Raw genomic sequence first — 26236 nt, forward strand, 5'->3', positions numbered from 1 at the left:
CACATTTTTACAGCTAACATGATCAATCTTCATATTTGAACATATGCTGGAGAATTTGTATCACTATGAAATCAACAGAAAACAAACAGAATTTGCATCATAACAGTTTTGAAATTTTTTTTTTTTTATATAGGTCAAAAAATAAAAAATAAAAATTTATAACTGTTATGATTATGAATTTTGCTCACTTTCACTTCAAAAAAAAAAAAAAAAAATTAATAGAAGAAATTCAACCATGCACTTGAATTCTAAGTACAGATTATATTATGTGTAATGTATTAGTACTATCATTTAAGTACTAATGTTCCAACTTCTTTCTAAAGAAAATTCTCCACATTCTTCTAAATGCTTTTTAAAAAGAAAAAAAAAGAAAAAAAAGACATTCAATTAGGGTTCCTCTAATACAGCGGATATAACTAAATGCAAGGAAAACCCCATTGCTTAAACTGGGGTAATCCAAGTGGGATTGTAAGTCCTGTTACAGAACTATGACCTTAAAGCAGATTGGGAGAACAGTGTGAAGGAAAAAGGGATTATGTAGCTAACTGAATGATTAAGGTAAGTGCCCATTTTATTTGAGTGGCCTATCCAATCTATCAAGCTCAGTGCCCATTTCCTGAGTCCACTTGAAGACCAAAATTCGCATTAATGAAGTGCCTTAATTGCATAACAGACGATGGGCATGGTTTGTGCAGCATCCAGTGACAATATGCTTCATATAAGCTGCTGATGTGTTATAGAAATATATTGCAAACCAGCAGAGTTCTGAGGTTTGATATCTTGATGGACAAAGAATCTACACACGAACCAATCATGATGTTTGTATCAATATAGAACACAAAACCAAGTACTTGAAACCCATGAACTAGTCCATATCCCTATGGCCAATAGTCTCCAGTTTGCTGACTTTTGAAGTAATTGGTCTGCCATATGTCATCTGGATGTTGCTGTTAAAATCTATACACACATGTTACTGTTCACTCCTCAGATGCAGAGATCCCCCCTGTTTGTAAATTGAGACAAGGCTTATAACCAGCATCTTTCATCTCCATGGCCAATTTTTCTAACATTTGATATATTTCAGCACACTGAGGGTGCTTATGATCCCTAGACATAAAGCAGTTCACATGCCCTGCAACCTCAACCCAACTGCAGCCAGCCTCCTTCATCAAACCTTTTTGCCGCATCTCTTTTCTCACCCGATCAACATTGTCCCAGTTTCCTTCTGCTGCATATATATTTGACAACAAAACATGATAGCCAGTCAAACTGCTTCCTTTCTCCATTTCAAGCAATTTGTTGGCAACAACTTTACCCAATTCAAATTCTCCATGAATTCGGCAGGCCCCAAGAAGTGATCCCCAAATTCCGAATGTATTACCCTCTTCCCCCAGTCCTTTAACAAATTCGTAGGCTTCCACCACCCGCCCAACCCTCCCTAACATGTCTGCAACACAACAGTAATGCTCAGCAGAAGGCTGAATTTTATATTCTCTTTCCATTGACTGAAATATTCTAAGACCTTCATCTACCAACCCAGCATAACTACAAGCAGACAAGATTGCAACAAAGGTAACAGAATCAGGTTTAATACCAGATCCCAGCATTGCGTGAAAGAGAGAGAGAGCTCTCTCACCCATTCCATGTTGACCATAACTCGATATCATGGTGGTGTAAGTGACTGAATTTTTTTCAAGGGTTTCAGCAAACACATTTTCTGCATAGGTGATTGCACCTGATTTTGAGTACATGTCTAGTAGAGCAGTTCCCACAAAGACATTTCGGTTGAGGAAGCAGCGAATGGCAAAGCCATGGATTTGCTTACCCAAACCAATAGTTCCCATTGGATTGCAGGCTGGGAGAATTGATGCTAAGGTCACAGCATTGGGTCTTACATTTTGCTCTATCATCTTCCTGAATACAGCAAAACCCTCTTCACTCAGCCCATTTTGAGTGTAACCAGCAATCATGGCATTCCATGTGGCTTCGTCTCTATCATAATCACTGTTTTTCTCAAAAAGTTGCTGGGCGGTAGTAATTAAACCTGATTTTGCATACATGTCTATAAGGTAACTGTCCATTCCCTCGAATTGAATTCCATGTCGAATGAGGTAAGCATGGGCTTGCTTGCCTATTTCCTGGCTTCTAAGGTTTGACGCTAATGAAAGCAAAGCAGTTAATGTTACAGAATCAACCATAAATCCTTGCTTCTGCATCGCAAACACAAGCATTAACCCTTCATCATCCAGCCCATTCTGCACAAATGCAGAAACCATGGTATTCCATGTAACGACATCTCTTTCCAACATGTTACTGAAAACCTTGAACGATGTCCCGATAGAACCGCACCTTGAGTACATGACAATGATTGCATTCAGTATAACAACTTGTAATATTGTTGAACTCTTGAGTATATATGCATGTAGCTGTCGGCCCAATTCCAACCACTGCAATTGTGAAATTGCAGTTAAAGCAGAGAGAAAAGTTACATCATCAAGAACAAACTGCTCTGACTCCATAACTTGAACAAAAAGATCAATTGCTTCAATGGGGCAATTATTCTGCACATACCCGCCAATCATAGTGTTCCAAACCTCTGTATTCCTCTCTAAACAACAGTCAAAAATCTCCCTAGCAAAATCAACACAACCAAGCTCGGCATACATGAAAATAGCTGAACTCACAACAAAAAAATCATCCACAAAATCACTACCCAGTTTAACGACCAAACCGTAAAGAACATTAGCATTATCATAATCACTCATCCTCCAAACAGCAGGGAAAACATTAACAAAGCTAACTGGGGTCGGCCTAATTCCCATTCTCATCATTGTCCTAAACATCTTGAACGCCTCTATGAGTCTTTCTGTTTTAACATACCAAGAAATCATAGTGTTCCAAGCAACCACATTCCTCTTACGCATTGTGTCAAACACTCTGCGCACTAAATCACAATTGTTAAAATCATAAGCAGTACCCAGATAAGGCACTTCAGTCAAACAAGTAGAGTACATATTGAGGAGAGAATTATAAACAATTCTACTAGAACCGAAGTGGGAACGGAGAACGTGGCAGTGGAGGGCTTTACCGAGCTTGAGAGAGCGAGCTTGGGCGCAAGCCTTGAGGGTGGAAGAGAAGGTGTAGGAGTCGAATTTGGGAGATGGGGAGGCTCTCATTCGGGCGTAGAACAAGAGAGCATCAATGGGCATGTTGTTGCAGATGAAGCCGATGATGATGGTGTTCCAAAGGACGGTGGTTGGGCGTGGAATCGAGTCGAAGAGGTGGAGAGCTTGGTGGGGGTGGCCTTGGCGGCATAGGTGACTGAGCCTTGAGCGGATTGTGGGGGGTTTAGGAGGGGTTTTGGGGGGCAGACTGGTGGGTTCATGGGCTGGTGTGGCAGTGGTGGCGTGAGGAGAGGGTGGTGAGACCGGATGAGGCAAAGCAGCGGAGGCCATCGCTCTCTTCTGCCACTGGCTTCTATCCACATCCTCTTCTACTTATTTTACATCCATTTCTTTAAATAATTATATACTCCTCCATCTAATACAATATACAAATATTTTAAATTTCGTAATTATTTATATATAAAAGATTAAAATGTTTTATTTTATTTTATTTTTCTTAAAGATAGAAGCAATTGGGCAACAACATAACAATAAATACATATTGAAGTGGGTTTGAGACCAAAACTCATTGTTTTTTCTTTCCTTTTGACATCCCCACATTGCTTTCATTTTGATATCAATTTGGTCAATTTTTCTTCCAAATACTGGTCAAACCGATCTCATTTCCCTAAGGCTACATGTATCTTGCCCCTCAACCTTAATTTTAACTCTTGCTACACCACTCATGTTCTTCAAAGCTAAAAATGATAATTTTTCCTTTGAGTCATAGAAAACGATCACTTTTCGGGTCCTACCTCCTCATGCTCAACAACCTTGGTAGAAAAAGGTCCCTAGTGACAGAGAATGGAGTATGAAACCTAATGCATCATAGAAAATAGTCAATAATAGCAAATGTGAGTAGTTGAGTCTAATTTTTCATTTATTCTCATGTTTAGTAATTTTTTCTTTTAGGTATATTTTTGGTAACTTTCCCTTTTAGGTATATTTTTACTTCTCGTCAACAATTTATATGTCACATTTTAGTTTTTGCTTCTCACATAAATTTCTATATATTTATGATATGATTTTGTAGCTAACCTGTCATTTACTTTTTATTGAATCAAAGGCATGAATTGATTATCGGTTATTAGAACAAAACAAAATTCTACATATATTATTTATATTTTCATTAATTATCTATATAAAAGTGTGTTTGATCAATGATTTTAGGAAGTATTTTTAGTAAATTAAAGAAAAATATGTAGTTTATAATGGATGAGAGATGGGTCTTTGCATTTCTATATATTTTTCTTTATTGAGGAGATTGATTTTGATGCATGGCTCTATCGTCTATAATGATAGGTTTGGAAAGGTTCAATTTATTATTCGGAAATTTATTTTTGCCTAATTAAAAAAATCAAATAGGTAAAGATCCTATCATGGTATGTACCTTTAAAAGAAAATTTATGTTTTGCATTGTCTATTTAGCAAAGTCAAATAGAGTTTAAATTGGCTAACAACATCTTCTCGGAATATTCGATCAACCTTTTTTGCTTAATTAACTTGAAGTAATTATTTCATCCAAGTGGGGTTAGAACAAATTATTTATTCTTTTGGGAAGAGTGTGAGCATTTTTTATTAATCATGGAAGATTAATACAGTATAAATTGCTAGGTATCAGAGGAGTAATAATGTATTATTAATTTCTCATTGTGTAAACAAAAGCCGATCAAAACATATGAGATATATCGAGGAAGAATTTTCCCATAAAAAGATTATAGAAAAAAAAATTGACCCTCTTTTTTAAGATAGTGTTTGTTTTTTTTTTACTTAATTCTAAATAGAACTTTAATGGTTAATAGTATTAAGTATTAGATTGCTTGATTTTGTAATATTTTATTTTTATTAAGCATTAAAAAGGTAAAAAAAAATCAACATGTTATTTTTTCTATTTAGAAAAAATCAAATATTTTGACTTTTTCTATTCAATAAAAAATTTATAATAAATCATAAAAAAGTAGAAAAACAAAGACATAAAATAAGCTAAAAAAAAAAACAGTAAAAAATTATCCCAAATAATGAAATAAATGAATGGAGTCTACTTTTGAATAAGCAAACTTATGCCCATTTGGCAATAAGGGACATGCAACCAGCACCAAGAAGAAGTGAAATATTAGCCATAACTTTAAGCATTTCATTGGTCTGCATCTTGGGGCTCATGAAATCTGCGGCTAGAAGATCAACCAGTGCCATATATATCAAGATTCCGGCCGATGCAGCATTGAAAATCCCTTCAATGATAAGGGCTGTTGAACTGTTTTCATCATAAACTTGTGATATTCCGATCCCAATACCTATCCCTACTGGGGTTGTGAGGGAGAAGAACAGCCCCATAATCGTAGCAGCCCGAGACTTGAACTTGGCCTATACAAAATCCAATCCATAATTGAAGTGTACAGGAGAATATAAACTGATAGACAAGATTTTAGCATTCTGGTTGCAAAAAGAAAATGCTAAAAATTAGGATATTGGATTCAAAATAATATACCTGAACAATGCAACTTCCAAGCCCCATGCCTTCGAAAAATTGGTGGAAAGTGAGAGCAGCCACCAGAGGCTTTATTGTTTGGGGACTCTCTGATGCTCCTAACGATATTCCAATGATCACAGAATGCGCCACGATTCCCAATTCCAAAACCTGCGTCATTAAAAAAACCAAATCAATTGGGGTGCCGTGTTTTTGAAAAAATAATTCAAACACCATTTGGGATTCTCATCAAGTACCTGAGAAATCACACGATGCCTGATGAGGTCTGAACCCACTTCGTCAGCAGAAGTATGGCCATGAGTGGCATGTGTGTGAACATAAACTTGACCTTCATGCTCTCCAACTTTTTCTTCATCTCCAAGAACAGGCAGAGAATTCTTCAAATGAGACCTCGTATAGTAAGAGGTTGATAAACTATCCACCATCAGCGTCCCGATAGCCGATAGCATGGCCACAAAGCCGGTAAATGGAAAATTGGCCCAGGGGTTCTCACTGAGACATGGCGAAGTTAAGCTCTCAAAAGCATCAGGAAGTACGTGAATGAAGCCGGTTGCCAGAATCACTCCCGCTGCAAACGCCTTTATAACGAAGAATACATTCTTTTCGGGTTGAAGAGCCGGTATCTTCTTCCCTATAATCGGTATGCACACCCCAATTGTGCCACCAACCAGTATGGAAGCTATGGCGGCTATCTTATATCTAAGAGCTTTATCTCTGTCTCGATCTTCATCCTCTTCATCACAGGCACACTCCCCTAAAACCAGTGTTGGGAGCCTTATGATAAAGAGAATGAACAGTAACCTTAGACGCTTGTCCATGGCAGTATAAAGAGAGCAGAAACCTACAGATTATGAGGATAAGATGAATGGTGTTAAAGAGGGAGTGTGGCCTTGGAGGAGCGTATAGAGAGTAAAACTTTGAATTGATGAGATAAAAACAAGAGAAGAGGTTGGGTCTTGGTGATAGTGATGACACATTTTCGAGAAGATGGTTCCAAATTACTAAATGGGTGTTCCCAGTTTTCTTTGTTTGCATAAAAATATTGGAGAATATTGATATGCTAATGAGGGTAAATTAGTCATTTTCTAATATTGATATTAATGAGATGAAGAAATAATGAGGTCATAAGGCTTAAATTAATTAATGTTGTCTAATTTGGTATACTCAAGAAAAAACAAATTGGTAACATACATGTCGAAATAATAAACCTTGAAAAGGAAATTTAAATTTTCTTTTATTCTGATTTGGTAAAATCTACCCTATAATGTTGTTATATGCAATTTTGAAGATTTTTTTTCTTGTTTTGTCATTTCTATGTATGGATTTGATAAAAAAAAAAAAAAAAAAAATCTTTTAATCTTTCTCTTTAGACCATAAATTGGGTGTTTTCTTAAAAATTTGTATGAATGATGCAATTCATGAAATCTAACATCTTTGTTATTCCATGTGGTATGAAGTAACCATTTTTTCCATGTAATTTTATATTTTATATTTTTCATTATTTGGGACAGATTCGCGTTAGGGATAGTTAAAGTAGATAATGGACCAAGGTCACACATAGTTGATATAATTGATACTAAGAACATGAAATTTGAAAAAATCGGGAAGAGTAAATGTACTTGTTCATTTATATTTCTATTCTTTGACTTGTATATATTCCTTCCCTCTGTCTTTGCTCTTACCCCTTACTCTCCTATTTTGATCTTCAAGTACCCATTTTTCCGCTCAAAACGATAACTCCTTTCAAATTCTTGGTCAGTTGGAAAATTATGTAAGAGTTTCCATCACAAAGTCAGTTACATCTGAAGAGAGTTTCTTGTACATATTTGTAGCAGTCGACAAAGCCACTCATTGGACCTCCATGAAGAAGAAATCTAGATATGAAAGCACTACCATGACTGCCCCAGCTCACAAGGAGGCAGTTAGGTGTTCTTGAGATATCTTCTTAAGAGCATGGAAAGACTGTTCAACCAAGTCCATATACTCAGTTGTGAGCAACCTAGCATAGAAGCATGAGACTGCACCAAAATGCACTACTGCTACACATGAAGAAAGCAGCACATCACATCAAAGGGTCAATGCCTGGGCGTAAGAAGCATAATATCGGGATTGCTCTCATGATTGAGTAAACCCACATGCACTGGCACGAAGGAATCCAATGAAAATGTATTGGGTGACTCCTAAGTATCAATGGAAAGCATCTCACAAAACTGTGTCAAGGCCTCTACCTGCCTTCTCTCTTCACTGTTTACCTCCAGAGTATATTTAAATTCAGCAACCGATCCAAACCAGGCAAACTATCCAGGCTCAATAATGCTCATGACCTCCTTCCTTGTGGCTCATGTATTTGAATAAAAACCAGAAACAGAGGAAAACCATAGCAAAGAAATGTCTCCAGAAAGAGAACATAACAAAACAAATAGCATAGGACATCAATCGAAGCTCCACCGCATGAATTGTCAGTGAGTTGCTTGATTAAGTGGGGGAGATAAGATCAAACATGAACACAATATGAGTTTCGAGCACTTAGTAGTAAAGACAAAACAGAGTGAAATCATCCTTTAGCAAAATCAAAAGGAATAGCAAATATAAAACAATAACAAGCAGCCTACAATCATCTCAAAGATCAACAAGTAGATCAAAACTATTGCCTTAAGCCCACACTCAGTCCAAACAATGCAAAGAAACCAATTAAGAGCAAGGTAAAGTAATGAAGAAAACAGAGACGTAGAGCTCACACTTACCTTTTGATCCTCCTTTCAAGCAAGTGTTTGTTTGGCTTTGAGCTAGATGTGTCTACTCCCAAAAGCGAGTAAGGAAAACTTAGGAACTCCACCTGCTATGGTTCACGCCCTTTCTCTCACAAACATTTACTCTTCATCCTCTACAAATCTAATTCCTTTTTTTTTTTTTTTTTTTAAAAAAAAAAGGCTCTCTCCTCTGCTCACAACTATCTTCCTCTCTCATGAACACTCAGCCCAGAATCCCATTTTCTCTGTTCCTTTCTCTTCGTTTCTTGCCCCTCAAGAATATCGGTAGACTCACAACTCTCCTTTTTTCTCCCTCAAGTTCCCTGATGGATCCTCTCCAACAGCTCCCCATTGGAAAATGCTCCCCCCAGACTAAAATCTGAATCCTCTCTTCCCTTAAAGTCTCTTATCTGATCTCTCTTCCATCACCTCACTCGCTCGAAATCACTCCCCTATAACCCCCCAGCTCCCCTTTCCTTTGCTATATTTTTTTTCCAGCCTCCGGCTACTCCTCTATTACCTGCAGTCCTTCCTGTTTTCACCCTCTCTCCCAGCTACTCTACTGTTCCCCGTTTAGCAAAAAAGTCTTCATCCCTAACCACCACCATGGCAAGGTGGTAGTATCTTTGCCGCAGGTCCCATGCAGCTTTGCTTCCTCCACTGAGGTCGTCCCCCACTCCAACATGCTGCCATTAGCTAACATCTCCTCTAAAAGACCAAGCTCTCCCAAGGTGGTAAGAAATATCCTTTTGTCCACAAGAGGGTCAACACATCTTCCAATTTTTTTTGTTATATAATATATTATTAAAACATTTCTTTTAGTTTATATCCGAATACTTAGGGCTTTGTTTGCATATAATTTTTATTTTTTAACTTTTAAAAAATATTAGGTTTTTTTTTTTTTTTTTTTTTTTGTTGGCCCTTTGGCTCAATCACGTGCTCAACAGTCGCTAGGATGCATCAGGTTGATTTGGCGTGCTCCTTAAAGGGTCATGACAATTGATCCAATCAACTGTGGAGAAAATAGGCCTGCACTCTTTATAATGGGTGGAATAGTCTACATTGACAAACCTTTTTTTTTCGGCCCTTTGGCTCAATCACGTGCTCAACAGTCGCTAGGATGCATCAGGGTGATTTGGCGTGCTCCTTAAGGGGTCATGACAATTGATCCAATCAACTGTGGAGAAAATAGGCCTGGACTCTTTATAATGGGTGGAATAGTCTACATTGACAAACCTCTTGAAAGTCTTGTCCAGCATCCATCCATAGGGATTTTTATTAGGTGGTCTTGTCCTCCATCCATCCTTAGGGATTTATATTGGGTGGAATAGTCTACATCGACAAACCTCTTGAAAGTCTTGTCCAGCATCCATTTTATAAGGATGTGTTCGACTTGATGGTTTGGACTTTGAAAAATGAACCTTTTAAATACACCTTACCAAGTTCTCCTTAAAAGGGTCTTGACCTTGGGTGTGCTTCCTTGAGTTATTTTAATATCTTCAAAATCTTTCTTTCGCTTCCTTATAAAAAAAATATCAACAAAAAGTCTTTGAAGGCTTTTAATTATAGATAATATATGAATGATTTTAAAAATGTACTTTCATGATTGCACAAATTAATTAATTCATTTTTTATCTCCTTAATTATATACATTATGATGTTCTTACCCTCAAACTTGCAATTAAAATGTTAAAATCTTAAATCCTTATTTATTTAATCATCATAAAAGAATAACATCAAGAAAATCTTGAACCAACAACCATTGCTCAAGCAAACCTAAGATCAAGAAAATGAGTTTGAATACCTAAATTAGTTAACCTTATATTTATAAATTGTCTTTAGATAAAATATTCACAAGATGAAATTAATTCTTTTATTTGTGTTAAAAAACAAGGAAATAGTATCTATAATAATCAACAGATTCAATAATCAATCATAATATAATATCTTTAATAATCAACAGATTCATTAATCAATCATAATTTAATCAAAGAAATCTGCATTCATTGATTATACTAAAGCTAATACTTGCATTCCTCATATATAATAATAGTAATTTCACAAATGTACAGATTCAAATCATATAATAAATCAATTAAGATCTTTGGATTAGTGCCTGAAATGGCACTTTTGAAGAGCCTGAAAAGTGGTGCCTGAAGCGCACCTCAAACGGCACGAAAACAGCGCCTGCAAATAGCGCCTGCAACCAGCGCCTCTAATGGCGCCTGAGAAACGGCGCCTGCAACCAGGAGATGGCGCCTGAAAACGGCGCCTTCAATGGCACCGGCAATGGTGCCTGCAACCAGCATATAGAACCTGAAAATGGCACCTTCAATGGCGCCGGCAATGGCGCCTGAAAACAGCGCCTTCAATGGCGCCGGTAATGGCGCCTGAAAACAGCGCCTTCAATGGCGCCTGCAACCGGCAATGGCGCCTGAAAACAGCGCCTTCAATGACGCCGGCCATGGCGCCTGAAATCAGCACGATGGCGCCGGAAATCGCGCCTGAACTGGCGCGTGAAACCTGGAGAAACGGCGGCGCCGGCAATGGCGCCTGGACTGCTCCTGAATCCGGCGAGATGGCACCTTCAGCGCGAGCTTGTAACTCAAGCGAGGGCATCAGTGCGGCTGGAGATTGGCCTGGCTGGGGTTCCTAAATCTGGAGGGCACCGCGTGATGCTGGTTTCACAGAGCAGCGTTCACCTCCCGCTCTCTTCGGTGGAAGGATAACGGGCCGGGACCCCTCAAGCCCAACAAACGCCTACCCAGCCTCTCTCAACCCAACAACCACATTTTAAAAAAACAATGGCGCTCCAGCAATGGCGCCAGAAAACGGCCAGCAAAGGCGCCTGAAAATGGCCAGCAAAGGCGCCTAAAACCGGCCAACAATGGCGCCTGAAAACGGCGCCTGAAAATGGCCAACGGACTGACGCCAAACCAGCGCCCCTCACCGGCATAGATCCAGTCAGCGTTGAAGCGGGTCCTTTTTTTTTTTTTTATGATTTTATTATTGTTTTATTTTACTTGAGTAATTTTAGTGAGACGAATTAATGAAAGATAAATCTCAAAAATCTAATCTTTTATAAAACAATGATCTGAATATTTAAATTCAAAACCTTGCTCTGATACCAATTGTTGGACTTTAACACGGAAATTAACATACAATAATCCAGATCATTATGATTCAAACTCGTCTCTGATAATAAAATAATAATAAAATAATAAAACCAGTAATTAACAAATAGATCACATACCATTTGAAGAAGACGCAACCATGAGAGATTTCCCTTCAGCTTATAGATCTTAAATCTTTGATCTCTTCTTCTCCTTATCAAACCTTAATACACAGAGTTATTTTCTGTAATTGATGGAAAAAGCACACACCGCACATGAAGGAATTTCTGTATATATATTTTATTGATAGGAGAAAAGGGCCAAGAATACACGTTTAAAAACCGTTCTGAACGTGTCAATCGAAATAACTGTTAATTATCTCAAATAATAATATTAAAATTATTATAATTTACCCACTCCATCAATGGTAAATATCTTTATAACAGTTTAAAAATAGTGGATATTATTTTAATTGATTAAATACTAAGTTAGTGGCCACCCACTTAATTTTAATGTGGAAATAACATAGTCTACATTGACAAACCTCTTGAAAGTCTTGTCCAGCATCCATCCATAGGGATTTTTATTAGGTGCTCTTGTCCTCCATCCATCCTTAGGGATTAAAAAAGAGGGTTTCACACACATACATAGGCTTAAATAACAAAAAGTAGCAAAAAGTGTAGTTCCTATGAAGAAGGTGATTTGTGGGGCACGGTTAGATATACACTATAAAGAAGGCTAGTGAGTAGCATGGATTTTCATCCACAGAGACTTGCTGGGTTTTGCGTTATGGGGAAGCTTGGTCTGGCTACCTGTTTGCTCATCCTTCTCAACTTGGCTACACTCCTCACTTCTCTTGCTCGTCCCTACCCCCCATACCCAACTCCTCCTAAACCAGCCAATAAAACGCACCCCCTTCTGACCCTTCCAGATAAACATCCTCCATACGTCAAGCCAGCGCATACACCTAAGCCACCCAAGCCTCCGGTGGTCAAGCCACCCAAGCCTCCGGTGGTCAAACCACCCTACGTGCCTAAGCCTCCGGTTGTCAAGTCACCAGTGATTCCAAAGCCACCCCCAGTCGAGACACCATGCCCTCCTCCCCCACCGCCACCACCACTGTACCCACCTCCGGCCCAGGTGACGCCCCCGCCACAAAAGACATGCCCCATTGACACTCTGAAGCTGGGTGCATGTGTGGATTTGTTGGGAGGGCTTGTGCATGTTGGGATAGGAAGTAGTGCTAAGGACACATGCTGTCCGGTGCTGCAAGGGCTTGTGGACTCGGACTCTGCCCTGTGTCTTTGCACCACCATCAAGGCCAAGCTTCTTAATGTCAATATCATCATACCCATTGCTCTTCAAGTCCTTGTTGACTGTGGCAAGACTCCACCTCCAGGATTCCAATGCCCTGCCTAAGGTAATCCATCCTTCAATTTTGTCATTAATTTCACATGATTCGCCCATGTCTTCCCATATACAAAGAAGTTGACTAGTGCTTTTCCTCGTTAATGATTGCAGTGGATGACATTAGTTTGGAAATTGGAAGAGAATAACACATGAGGAGCGAGGTTGAAGAAAGCCAGTATAGTAGAAAATGTGTGTTTGTGTTTTGGTAATCTCTCTGTTGTACGTATATCAAATGGATATAGTATTGTGAGGAGCTTTTGTTGTATCATGTATGCATAAATGCATCATCTCGTGCATGTTTTTCCGTTGTGGTGTTATCAGTTAAACATATTTTATACGTTTGAAGTGGATAGTTCTTTGTTTTCCACTTTAATCAATCTCAACAAGTCATCTGAATTTTCAATTGGGCCACAGCTTCAATCATCAGCTCAGCCTAATCCCATTTACCCAACTTATACTCTACTAGTTTTCTAAAATAAAAAATATATAGTGCTAAATTATTAGCACATAAACTCATGATCATGCGTATCATTCTCATGAAATCTACATCATCCATGATTTTATATCCTAAATCTAAACGAGGAATGAATCAATTAAAGATAAATTTAGGTGTTCTTTAAATTATATCCTAATAAAACTATTTAGAAAAATCATATTTTAGAATTGTTTTTAAAAATATTTTTCAAATACAGCATAAATTTTCAAAAAATTACTTTTATCCAAATTTTAGGTAATTAAAAAAATGTTTTTATTCTGTAGAGATAAATATTCATTTAAGGTCAAAAGCTAATGAAGTGATGATAAATGTAACGGAGAACTTTCCTTGTAATATTCTGATAAAGACTACTTATTCTGCATTTGATAAGGGAGTGACTGATGTAACCGTATCCACTAAAGCTCCGTCATCTTTTGTACACTTCCCCATCTACCAAGCAAAGCATACGTTTGTCTGATTTAGTGCTCCTCTGAGTACCTTTAGTTGAAACGATTCCTTTGAAAAAGTAGGATTTTTTTAGAAAGCATTATAAGTGAAGTTTCAACTTATCAAAGTGCTTTATAAATTTTAAAATGTTTTTAAAAAGTACTGTCAAATGGACTCTCAAATGCATTTTGCAGGAGAGATCACTATCAAAGTTGAAGGGGCCCAAATAGTTGCAGGAGCCTTATGATTTCAACAGACCTCAAGGGACTGGTGGTGCTTGTCATTGAGATTATTAAAAGTAAAAGTTATTGGACTTTTATTTCAATACATAATCAAAAGCTCAGAGGACCATTAGGCATATTCAACAGCCATTTAGGCTTTGTTTTCTTTTTTATTTGACATTTTGGCTTATTTTATTGAATGATTTGGCAGTGCTTATATGCATAAAAAAAAAAATATCTCCACTGAATTAAAAAGAAACAAAGGTGCAGGTTTAGCATATGACTCTATATTATCATATATTTGGTTTGCTGCCATGCCTTGCTGCTTATAATGTAACCAACTGTTCTTTTTTTTTTTTTTTCTCTGTCTCTGAAGTCTGAATCTGTGTCCCACCACTTTGATTAATACAAATGGGTTGAATCTTTAATTTTGTGCTTGGAAGAATTTCTAAAAGATTGTAGGATGGTTGGATAGGTTTTAGCAGACAGTGCATTTGTCTTCCCACTTTCTCAGGAAAGATACTTTTGATTATTCAATTTTAAAGATTGACTAAGTATATGGGGTGCAAAGCAACACTTGGGGTTGCTTTTCCTGTGTTATTTTCCTTTTTAGCTCAAGAAGTTTGTTCTTGGTCAACAATTTTATGATTGTGGTTATGTGAAACAAGTTAGGGTACATTTGATTCCAAAAACAATTTGAAGGAAAAAAAAAAATATAAGAAAAAAGATATAAAAAAAAATTATAAAAGTTTTCTTTTGTCTGATAATCTATGAAAAGAGTTGAAAGAAAGAAATATAAATTATTGAAATATACATTTTTTTCAAGCTTTCATTATATTTATTTAAAACCAAATAAGGGAAAAATCTTTTACTATTTTCCTTTATCTTTTTTAAGCGTTTTCATCGTAAGAAAATAATTTTTCTTTACATTCTTTTTCCTTATTAATTTTCAAGAATCATGTATATCATGGTAATTTTATTTTATTTTTCTTCTTTTGTTCCATTCCTTATCCTCAGGTTGTTTGAACGGTTTTTTAGTAATCAAATTTTCATCATCATGTCAATTTTTATTCTTATTTCTATTCCTGTATATTTAAACACATTTTCATCATCGTATTCTCTATTTTTATTACATATTAAGAATTACTTACCAAAAAATTATTCAGAAATCAATTTAAATAACTTCTAAAATAATTTTTAGAAACTTGTTGGACACTTCATAAAAATCATTTCCAACTCCTTCACAATCACTCCCAAACCGCCTCTTAATATGATTTAAGAAGCACTTTAAGAAGGGGAAAGTTGTTGGTTTAAGGATCAATTACATCATGACTAGCGGTTGTAAGTTGTGAGGATGGCATATTGACAATCATACATAGAAGGAAAAGAGAAGAAAGAAGGGTTTATTTTTCTTACTTGAGTGCCCAGTGTCTGTGATGTGAATGAGGATTGACTTCATTATGGTGCGTTCCATTAAACCTTAGAAAATTCAAAATTGGGTCTGAAAATAGAAGTGCTTTTCGGCTAACTAAGCCCACTTGCAGCAGCACATATGGACGTACACCTTGGAATTTCCGACTTCCTTCCTAGTGTAGTGCCATTATCTAATTTGTATACTTTCTCCCAAAAATAAAACATCACATGCAGTATACCATTTTATCATCTTATGTGACAAGAATTGATAATAATCAAAAGGTTAATAAAAATACGAAAATGTTATCAAAGCTTATAGATAATTAAAAAATACTTAAGAATAATTTTAAAATGTTTTAAAAGTGAAAAAATTTTGAAAAAAAAAAACGATGGGTATTGCAAACGAATGTTTCGGTTGCTAAAAAAATATAGTTTCAAGGGACCTTAAGAATGTTCAAAAGTATAATCCTCGAATATATTAATTTTAAGATATTTTAGTTATTTTATTAATGATCATTTTGTCTTAATTTTTTTTAATTTGGGTGAATGTATTAAGATATTTAGCATATGTAAATACAAACAATTTTTTTTTTCAAAATGATTTTAAAAATTTTAATAAATGCCTAATCATTTTAAGGAAATAATAATAAAATCTTTCAACCATTCTCCACACTTTTTAATTACATTTTTAATATCTTTAATTACGTTTATACTTTTCACATTCTAAGCAAAGCACAACAAGGGTAAGCGGTATAATATTGGATTCCAAAAAGAAGCACAAATCTTAAAAAAAAAAATGTTGATTAAACTATTAAGCATAACATAAAACCATGGGTATAATTAGGAAGAGTTAAGGGAAAGTTGTGTTTTGGTGGGCCAATTTGTTAAATATATGATTTTTGGAACCCAGGTTTATGAAATATGAAAAACATCTTTTAATGTGGAAACTTATATGAGTTTCATGCACTCTGAGCCGCTTGTCTTTTTTCTACCAAGATTGCCCCTCCCGATATCTAGGTCAGCAACATCCGCAAGGCACGTCAGCACGGGCTGGAACTCCAAAATCAAATATTCTTCTTCCCCAAAAAACACCCTAGCCGACAGTTCTTTCTTCCCCCTCTCTCATTTGATACCCATTCCTCTCATCTGTCTTCACTCCGTCACCGAGGCAATTTGAGCTTCCCACAAAAACAATGTAGTCGACGGTTCAACACCCTAGCCGACTGTTCCCTTTCTCTCATTTGATACCCATTCCTCTCATCTGTCTTCACTCTGTCACCGAGGTGATTTGAGCTTCCCACAAAAACAGTGTTGTCAACGGTTCAACACCCTAGCCAACGATTCTTTCTTCCCTCTCTCTCATTTGATACCCATTCCTCTCATTTGTCTTCACTTTGTTACCGAGGCAATTTGAGCTTCCCACAAAAATAGTGTAGCCGACGGTTCTTTCTTCCCTCTCTCTCATTTGATACTCATTCCTCTCATCTTTCTTCACTCTGTCACCGAGGCAAAGCAGAGAACCGTGTAGAGTTTTAAAAAAGTTTTGTCATTTCAATTGAAAAGGCCTTAATCCCATTTGTCTCATCTAAGATTTTCTCTCTCAAGGTAACCCATTGCTTCCTTGTTTTGCATTCACAATCATATTAAAAAAATCTGTTGTTTGTGTGGGTTTTTTCTGAACTAGGTGTGACTCAAATGTTGGCATTTAGGAGTTGGTACTGAATTTTTAAATTTGTTTGTAATGAATCATCATCGTATTTTTCAATTCCATGCGTTTTTTTTTTTAGTTTCTACTATTTTTTTTTGGATTGGCAAATTCTCAAAACTCTGTTGTTTTGATATAAAATGAAGGCAAGAATATGGGTTGGGAATTGTTTTGCTGAAAAACCCATTTGTTTTGGTTGTGGTTTAGAACTAGGAAAAACATATTTGAATTGATTTGCCAAAAAGGAATTTTTTTTTTGCCTTTTCGTTTTTGGGTATTGGGAAACAATGCATTTTTAGTGAAACTCATTTATTGGATTGTATTTTTGGATTGGGCTATGTAGTAGATTACCAAAAGGGAACACTTTTTGGGGATGATGTATTTCTTTTGAGAGCGAAATAAGTGCTTCTGAAATGGTGATTTTTAGATTCCAAATTACTCAGGTTTTTGGGTTTTTGTGAATTGATGGTTAATGGGTGCTAAAGTTTTCGTTGTTTTTTTTTTGTTTTATATGTATAATTTAAATTCACGTCCCATTTCTTCAAATATTTTTGGTTAGTATATGTTACTCTTTTTGTTGATTAGTAATTGATATTGATTTAGAGATTCCTTTTAGAAGATGGAAATAGAAAAGGCTATATAGGAACTATTGGTATCATGCACTGGTTTAATTTCCTTCATAACTCTTTTGGAATTAGGGAATGCAAGTAGAATGGATGAAATGCATTTTGATCTATATATTGTTTTTTTTGTTTGTCTGTGACTGCTCCCATTTAGCACAAAATGACGTAGATTTGATAATTTTATCAGTTTGATTTTCATATATTTATATAAAATTACTTTAACTATTAGGCAGTTGCTATAAATGCTTAGAAAAAAGGATATGGGTTTTCAGTAGTTAAAATTATCTAGTCAAATTTATATTTTATATATACAAGTAATAATTGTAACCCTTAAATGAAGTAACTAAATTTTAAATGACATAAATTAAGAAATGAAAATTTTATGACACTCTAATCTTCAGATAAATGGTTCTTTATGAATAAACAGTGTGGGGAGGAGCCAGATCTCCATGGCTGACCATAAAGCTGTTCCGATTCCATTGGTTTTTGTATTTACCGTAACAATACAAACTTCCAATGCTGATGAAGAGCTCGTAAAAAAATAAATTGAGCTAACAAAACCTTGCTTGTCATTATGACTGACCAAATTTGTAGTCGTGGTGTGCTAGTTAGAAAATGTTCACTTCTCATATTAGCCTTAGTAACTTCATTCCTTAACATTAGGTAATTCCTTTATCAATACGTAGGTCGTTTCGCAAGGATATAACCAATCAATCGCATTGCATGGGCTACGTGCATAAAACATACTCAATTGCGCATCGTGTTCTATTTTGGTGATCAGTTGGTTAGCCTTATTCTACTACTAAGTTAACCTTATGTACTAGCTCATTATTCCTGAAAGTACTACCTTAATCGACTGTAGGTACTGCCTTAGTCAACATCAGGTACTACCTGAGCCCACCTTGGGTACTACCTGTGTGACGATTGAAAACTGCATTTTATTCAATTGTAGATAATTCATATGTGAATAAAAGTTGACTTTATTTTTAACCCAATGGGGTCAATTTGTCAAACATAAGACCCAGAGGCTGTTTTCAAGCCATGCATAAATTAAATTTTATTCACTTCCACATACAACTTATCATGACATTATGTGTTTGATTACTCTGCTCATTTGGTTCCCCTTATCCTTACTACAGACTGTATAGGTACTATCTTAATTAACCTTAGGTCTAACCTTAGTAATCTTTAGGTGCTACCATAGTTGGACTTGCACACTACTTGTGCGCATCATCCAATTATCATGTTTGAACCTTAATTGCATAGTTCCTTGTTGGAATCTTCGAAAGTGCGTATGTGACGCTTATATATTTCCTACATCAAAGTATATGTAATCAAGATACATAATTCCTCAATCTTTCGTTGTTGTATTGTTTGTAACAAATCTTTATGTCATTAAGGAAATGGAAGATGAGATGTTTTGTTACATTCATGAAGGTGGTGAGCTTGTTAAGATTGTTGTTGGGTCCATTGAATATAAGAGTGGTCGGACCAATTGCATTGTTGTTAGCAAGAATATCTCACATTTTGAATTCATTTCAAAAGTATGTGGTGAACTTAACTTGGAGCCCAATTCAATAAAATTGGATTTCACAGTGAAGTTTGACCCATCATGTCTACTCCCCTTGCATAATGATGCCGACATAGTCAAGATGTTCAAATTCAACGACATGTTTTCTCATGCCTATGTCTTCCAATGTATTGAAGGTGGTGATGGCTTCATTTGCCATACTAGGTACCTAATGTCTTTCCACAATAATGTTCCCTTTTGTATAATCGCTTTTCACACCTAGGTGGATGGATGAGCAATTTATTTCCCTGTGTTTTTTCCAATGTCCCAACACCTATTGTTGCTTCAAACTCGGTTCATGTTTCATTTATTGGCAAGCCCCAATTGCACATGTCTAATGAGTCGCCCACAATTGAGTCATTTGGGTTTTCCCAAAGATGTGCTGAAACAAATATCGTTCAACTTCAACCAAGCCGGTTCGAAGATTCAATTGTAGGTAGTGGACATACCTTCCCAAATGCCTCGGGGTTTCAAGATGCAATTTATTTGATGTCTTTGGCTGGAAAATTCCGATATTCTTACAAAAGGAATAGTCCAAAACACATGACCGTAGTATGCACAATTGAAGATTGTCCTTGGAAAATCACTGCCCGTGCAATAGGGGATTCGAAGATTGTTCAAGTACACACATTTCGAAATTTGCATAACCATTGCTTGGAAGATGTTGCCTTGTGTCAACCTTTAGTGAGATCCACTCGTGTGTCCTTGGTCATTGATGATGTCATTCGATCTACTCCTAAATACCAACCACAACAAATTTGTAAGGACTTTGTAATGTAACATGACATCCAGTTGACTTACCTATAAGAATGGAAACTGAAGGAGAAGGCTAAGAAACACATTTATGGACAACCCAAGAATTATTACAAATTGTTACCATGTATGTGTGAAAGAATTCTTGCAACAAATTTGGGATTGAGTGTTGAGTTGAGTTATTCTGATGATGGCCATTTTGAGCAGCTTTTTGTTGCTCATTCAATATCTATTGAAGGGTTTATAAGGGGGTGTAAACCAATCATTGCAATTGATTTGGCCCATATGAGTGGGCCTTATGACGGTGCTTTATTTTTAGCCACCGCCTACGATGCTAATGACTCTATGTTCCCTTTAGCCTTGGAGTGATGAGTTCATAAAATTATGAAGATTGGTTATGGTTCTTGGAAAAACTGAAGATAATTGTGGGAAACAAGGAAGTTATTATTATCTCATATAGACATCCTGCCCTACTTCGTAGTGTTCCTGAAGTGTCTGGCCTTGAAAACCATGCCTATTGCTGCCGTCACCTGAAAGAGAATTTTAGTAGTTTCTTGTCCAAGCATAACATACGAGGGAACAAGGGTAAAAAAATGCATTGCAATTCTTAGATAGCCTTGCGTATGGAAGGTTAGAACATGATTATAACGTTTCCATGTTTGAACTAAAAAATTACAACGAGGCTTTAGCCACATGGGTTGAAGAAAATGAGTCACACCATTAGGCCATGTCCAAATTCCCAAAAAAAAAGAGAGGATAAAATGACTATCAACCTTGCCGAGTCATTTAATGCTTGGTTACAGAATGAAAGACATCACTCCATTTGTAACTTTTTATTGGAGCACATGTCCAAGTTAGCTTTTATGCTTGTGAAGCATAAAGAAGAGTCGAAGAATTGGAAATGGTGTATAGGCCCAAAAATTGAAGATAAGGTGCTGCAAAATATTGCAAAGAGAGAGGTGTATCCAGTCATTCTGTTCATGAATGGAGTATTTGGGGTATGTATCGGGAGAGCCTTGTTGAATGTAGACATTATGAACCTTACATGCACTTGTAAGGGTTGGCAAATGTTGGGAATCCCTTGTGAACATGTCGCAGCCGTCATTATTTCCATTGGTCAAAACGTTGCTAATTTCGTTGATGATTGGTACAAATACCCAATGTAAGAGTTGATATATGGGGGCTCTTTCTTCAGCATAGAGACCCATGACATGCCTAGTGTGGATGATGATGGTTTGGTTCGATCTATCACTGGTGAGGTTTTCTTCTCTCTAAAGCCTCCATATACAAAACGCATTCCCGGAAGGCCAAGGAAGAAGCGCATTGAGTCCCAATTTCACGATAAACAGACTGTGTATTGCTCTCGTTGTCATATGTCCAGCCACAACAGAAAAACTTGTAGGAATCCTTTGCCCTAAATGCATATTTGTCAACTTATTGCATTATGCAGATCTTGTATTACTCTATTTCAACTAACTTAAGTGAACTGGTTGTCACCAAATCAGCGTTAGTATTTGAATATTTTGTACCTTTGCCTTCACTTGCTATGTTCATTGAGTTAAATTATATTGCTCTGCTTATTAATTTCTTTTAGAATGTCTGAACTATGGTTGCACCACATATTGTTGTATTGGTATTTACTCCAATCGCATGTATTTGCTCCCATTACCTTGGTTAAACTAGTAAAACCAAACTGCAGTATATGTATCCATGTACAAAGACTACTGTTTCACTGTACTATATAGAATGTCAACCCAACAACCTGAAATGTATACCATTGAATCCATGTATTTTGTTATTATTTGTTTTTCCACCATTTCCCCTTTCTCTCGCCGCCACAACTTATCTTGTCTAACTACATACATGGTGGTTATTATCCCACTTTTTAATGTTCTATAGGAATTCCTGCAGCATAGAGATGCTGCTTAGGCCACCACTGAATGTAAAGTTCTTTTTGTTGTTGAGAAAAACAATTTTGATTTACATTGCATTATTAAATTTATGTTTTGGAAAAATATAATTTTTGTTTTCTTATGTAGATAAGTAACTTTCAGTTGGTAAGAGTGTTCACTCTTAAAATCTCAGCGTTGGTTCCCAAGATTACTAGCACTGGTGTTTAGTAACTAGTCGAAATTCTAAGAAGGGCACTAACGTTATGATATTCCTTCTTCACTTGTTGAATTATTCTTATGCTGAATTAAATTCACAATTAATAGGTCATATGAATGCATAAAGTGTTGATGGAGGTTGTAAAATATGTTCATTTCCACAACTTTGGCAGATTGTGGCGATTGTCTCTCGCATGATGAATGGACAGCAAGCACCACCAGCGCGCACACACTATTTTGATCATTCGTTCTCGGTGAACCCCTTAATATCCTAAATTGACATAGTCTCAAAATAGAATAGTATTTGTTGATGTTTGTATTGATTAACCCCACCCTTGAACAGGTTGTTTTGAGCAACCTGAAATCTAATGCAACCAGCCAGGTCATCATGGACAGATGCCGCATGTATCTGGATGCTGGTGTATGGGGCCATGATTTGGGGACATGTGACATGGTAAATAAGGGTTGTTAAAGTTCATTTCCTTAGTAATATATGCAATGGCATTGGACATGACTATTATCTTATAACATAAAAGCTAATAACTCTTTAATGATAATGCAGATGTTCATACCGGTTTGTGAGACTAAGCATGTGCATGTTGTTAATTTTGCAGTTGGAAGAGTTGAAATTCTTTCCTCTTTGCCCCTCAGGCGGGGGAACAACATTAGTTCTGCAACAAGACGATTATCAGTGGCAATCCACAAAGCACTGCATGCATTTAGAGTTCATATAGACGTGGATGTCTCAACTTTTATGCATGTCCAACCACACCTTGTCCAACAGCTTAATGGGTAAAATATTCATATATTCTAACCAAAATGGACATGTGTAGTGAATTTTTTTCTCAGATTTCTATCATTTACATGACAAGCCTAAATGTGATGTGTTATAGGTTCAACTGTGGTATCCTCACACTAAAGTTCATGGAATTTTGGAATGGGGCGACTTTAACTACTTCAGTGGCAGAGGTTAGAGCTGGTTTACACCATAATTAGAACTGTTATTTTTATTTATTTATTATTTTTTTTACAACATCATGAAATAAGTTTTTCCCATTTCTGTAGGGCAAGCTGAACATGTATAGACTCCAGCTAGTTGTGGAACTAGTGCTCAATGAAGGCAATAGTTTTAGAGATAAAATTATGGCCTCCTATCATTTGTGACTTCATGGTTGATGATAAGTTTTTTCCTATCTGATGCTACTTATCGTATAAAGCAATGATTGATTGTAGTTTGTCCACAAATGACTGAATTCATATCCTGTTATGTGCTGATGTGGTTTTGTTCCCATTCTAAAACCATTATTTATGTTCCATATATGTTGTATCTTATTAAGTATACTACATCCCATTGTAACAGTGGCATTTTGGTGATGCTGAATGTCAGAACTTTATGTACAACAGTGGGCAACGCGTAAGGGACAGAAAGATTGCATGGTGATGCTGTTGCTAAGCCTACGGGAGGGAGTAATATCAGACTGAGTCATATGTGATCCTCTTTCTTTAGATTGTTTGAAGCAAACATGGTTTACCATATGATCAAAATTAGGACACGGATAAATCAATTATTCAATCCTCTTCAAATGAGGAGATTCATCACTATAATAGGGTTGTTCATTAATGTGAAATATTGTATAGGAAATGGAGTAGGAACATGGAGAAAAGTCAATATTTGTTAATTTATGATGATTATTGGCACTAGTCCGTGGTGCATTGGTGACTTTATGGACAACATCTGCGTTTGTAAGATGTGATCCAAAGTGAGGTTTATTCTAGGGCATCTTCTGTCAATGTTATACATAGGCTGGAGGTTTGGTTGAGTTTGTTGACTATATTAGAAACAATTTGCTGATGTACAAATTCCATGGACTATGTTTGTGTTTTGTTTTATTCAGGAAATCCTAATGAAGGTCAGGCATTTGTTACATATCCTGTCCATTTTTTCCTTGTTCCATGCCAGTGTCCTCTCCAACTGTAGTTCAAAAATAAGGATTCTTTATAGAAGCAGAATGCTACAAACCATGGTGACAAATTCAGGTCTTATGGGTGATGGTGAAGACATGGGATGGTATTCGTAAGGATTAATTGAAGACTATTGGCAGTGGTGATTTTTTTAGATTGTCATGTGCTGAGATGGACTTCAGCATGTCGATGAAATTCCTCCTCCATATATCACAAGTTTTTTTTTTCTTTTAGTTAATAAAAATCTGATGAAATCATCTCATGAAAAATAAAGAGAAATCTTAAGGTTTGGCATCAGAGAATGGGTGCAACATGGGTTGTGTGGTGACATATTAATGTGGCAACCTTGCCCGAATATGATGAGAATGCACAACCCACAAAATGTCAACTATCCATTTTGCTCATCATTTTGTGAGGCTTTTATAAAATTGCCCTTGAATATCAATAATGTTATTACAAATAATTATATTAATAATAATTAAAATACTAATATTAATAATAATAATAATATTAATAATAGTAAAAATAATAATAAGCCATGTGATATATTTGAATTGCTTGTTATGATTTGTATTTCTTTTAAGAAGCAGTCATGAGGTAACCTTCCAACAAAGACAATCCGAAGTCCTATTAGTTGTGAACTCGGGACAATAATAATAGAGAATGTTGTAAATCACTGAACATAACTACTAAAATAGTGCCAAATTTGAACCATCCATAAATTTGTTGTCTTCATGCTCACTATTTCTTCTAATGCCAAACACGGTAGACATGAATGTGCAACCAAAATGATTGGATTCAGCCCTTGACAAATCATGGATTAAGCCAAAATGCCACTATGTCCGTTCTCTCCCTATTCATCTCTGGCGCCGTTGAAATCCTCATCATGTTCTTAATATTTGGCTCAACTCCTAGTCATGAAGCAAATTTCTCCCGATCCTCCAGTCCCCAAGTTAACATCATTAGGGAAATGAGAATCTTGATGTTGATCTTGTAGGGCTGTCACTCGCTCTCCCAAAGGAAGAGCATCCTCAGTTGCAAGGGTTATACAGGGTTCGAAAATGCTTCTACATGTTGCTCATGTTTTACTTCCAACAATCTATAGGTTGTGATAGAAAAATAAATATATGTTAGAAAACCAATAAATTTTTGCTTCACATGATCACCTTCCATATCCAACCACAACCAACCATAACCTTTCAATATCTAGATAAACACCAAAATGAGAAAACAACTATTTACTTAAATAAATAGTCACAACAAAATATTGACAGAAGAGCAACATTTCTCCAAGGTGCCTTAAGGTAGTACCTGAGGTACATTAAGGTAGTACCTCAGGTTCATTAAGGTAGTACCTTAGGTGCAATAAGGCAGTACCTTAAATTTATGATGATTATATAAGCTACCGAATGAGTAACCAATAAGAACATAACAATGCCATGCTGCAATATGTAATGCAATGAACTAATTATGACTTAAGTCACAAAAGAGCAACATTTCTCCAATGTGCCTTAAGGTAGTCCCTTAGGTACATTAAGGTAGTACCTCAGGTTCATTAAGGTAGTACCTGAGGTGCATTAAGGCAGTACCTTAAATTTTTGATGATTACATAAGCTACCGAATGAGTAACCCATAAGAACATAACAATGCCATGCTGCAATATGTAATGCAATGAACTAATTATGACTTAAGTCACAAAAGAGCAACATTTCTCCAATGTGCCTTAAAGTAGTCCCTTAGGTACATTAAGGTAGTACCTCATGTTCATTAAGGTAGTATCTGAGGTGCATTAAGGTAGTACCTTAAATTTATGATGATTACATAAGCTACCGATGGAGTAGCCGATAAGAACAGAACAATGCCATGCTGCACTCTATAATGCAATGAACTAATTATGGCTTAAGTCACAAAAGAGCAACATTTCTCGAATGTGCAATAAGGTAGTACCTGAGGTACCTTAAGGTAGTACCTTAGATTCATTAATGTAGTACCTGAGGTGCATTAAGGTAATACCTTAAATTTATGATGATTACA

At 36.3% G+C, this 26236-nt stretch overlaps 3 protein-coding genes across 3 annotated transcripts; 1 reads left to right on the forward strand and 2 right to left on the reverse strand.

Moving 5' to 3' along the window:
- Window positions 1-228: 228 nt before the first annotated feature.
- LOC100256920 (pentatricopeptide repeat-containing protein At3g22150, chloroplastic) lies at window positions 229-3507 on the reverse strand. Its single transcript, XM_002265102.4, has one exon. The coding sequence runs from the start codon at window positions 3453-3455 to the stop codon at window positions 978-980; it is 2478 nt and encodes an 825-aa protein (XP_002265138.1). The 5' UTR covers window positions 3456-3507; the 3' UTR covers window positions 229-977.
- A 1681-nt stretch (window positions 3508-5188) lies between these two features.
- On the reverse strand, window positions 5189-6514 carry LOC100262239 (zinc transporter 8). Its single transcript, XM_002265066.4, has 3 exons — window positions 5889-6514; window positions 5653-5802; window positions 5189-5528 (listed from the first exon to the last, which is right to left on the reverse strand). Exons 1-3 carry the CDS (start codon window positions 6468-6470, stop codon window positions 5223-5225), a joined length of 1038 nt encoding a protein of 345 aa, XP_002265102.1. The 5' UTR covers window positions 6471-6514; the 3' UTR covers window positions 5189-5222.
- A 5790-nt stretch (window positions 6515-12304) lies between these two features.
- Window positions 12305-12963, forward strand: LOC100260368 (36.4 kDa proline-rich protein). The gene has a single exon (XM_019218903.2). The coding sequence runs from the start codon at window positions 12305-12307 to the stop codon at window positions 12932-12934; it is 630 nt and encodes a 209-aa protein (XP_019074448.1). The 3' UTR covers window positions 12935-12963.
- The last annotated feature ends 13273 nt before the right edge of the window (window positions 12964-26236 follow it).

Source organism: Vitis vinifera, chromosome 3 (genome assembly GCF_030704535.1).
Source record: "Vitis vinifera cultivar Pinot Noir 40024 chromosome 3, ASM3070453v1".
In the NCBI taxonomy this organism is placed as follows: Eukaryota; Viridiplantae; Streptophyta; class Magnoliopsida; order Vitales; family Vitaceae; genus Vitis; species Vitis vinifera.

Excerpts from the sequence above, each read along its gene's own strand:
- LOC100256920 (XM_002265102.4), bottom strand. The coding sequence starts at position 3,455 with ATGGCCTCCGCTGCTTTGCCTCATCCGGTCTCACCACCCTCTCCTCAC.
- LOC100262239 (XM_002265066.4), bottom strand. The coding sequence starts at position 6,470 with ATGGACAAGCGTCTAAGGTTACTGTTCATTCTCTTTATCATAAGGCTC. Across the intron at positions 5,803-5,888 it reads GGCATCGTGTGATTTCTCAG|GTTTTGGAATTGGGAATCGT; the intron begins GTACTTGATGAG and ends TTAATGACGCAG. Across the intron at positions 5,529-5,652 it reads TTGGAAGTTGCATTGTTCAG|GCCAAGTTCAAGTCTCGGGC; the intron begins GTATATTATTTT and ends GATTTTGTATAG.
- LOC100260368 (XM_019218903.2), top strand. The coding sequence starts at position 12,305 with ATGGGGAAGCTTGGTCTGGCTACCTGTTTGCTCATCCTTCTCAACTTG.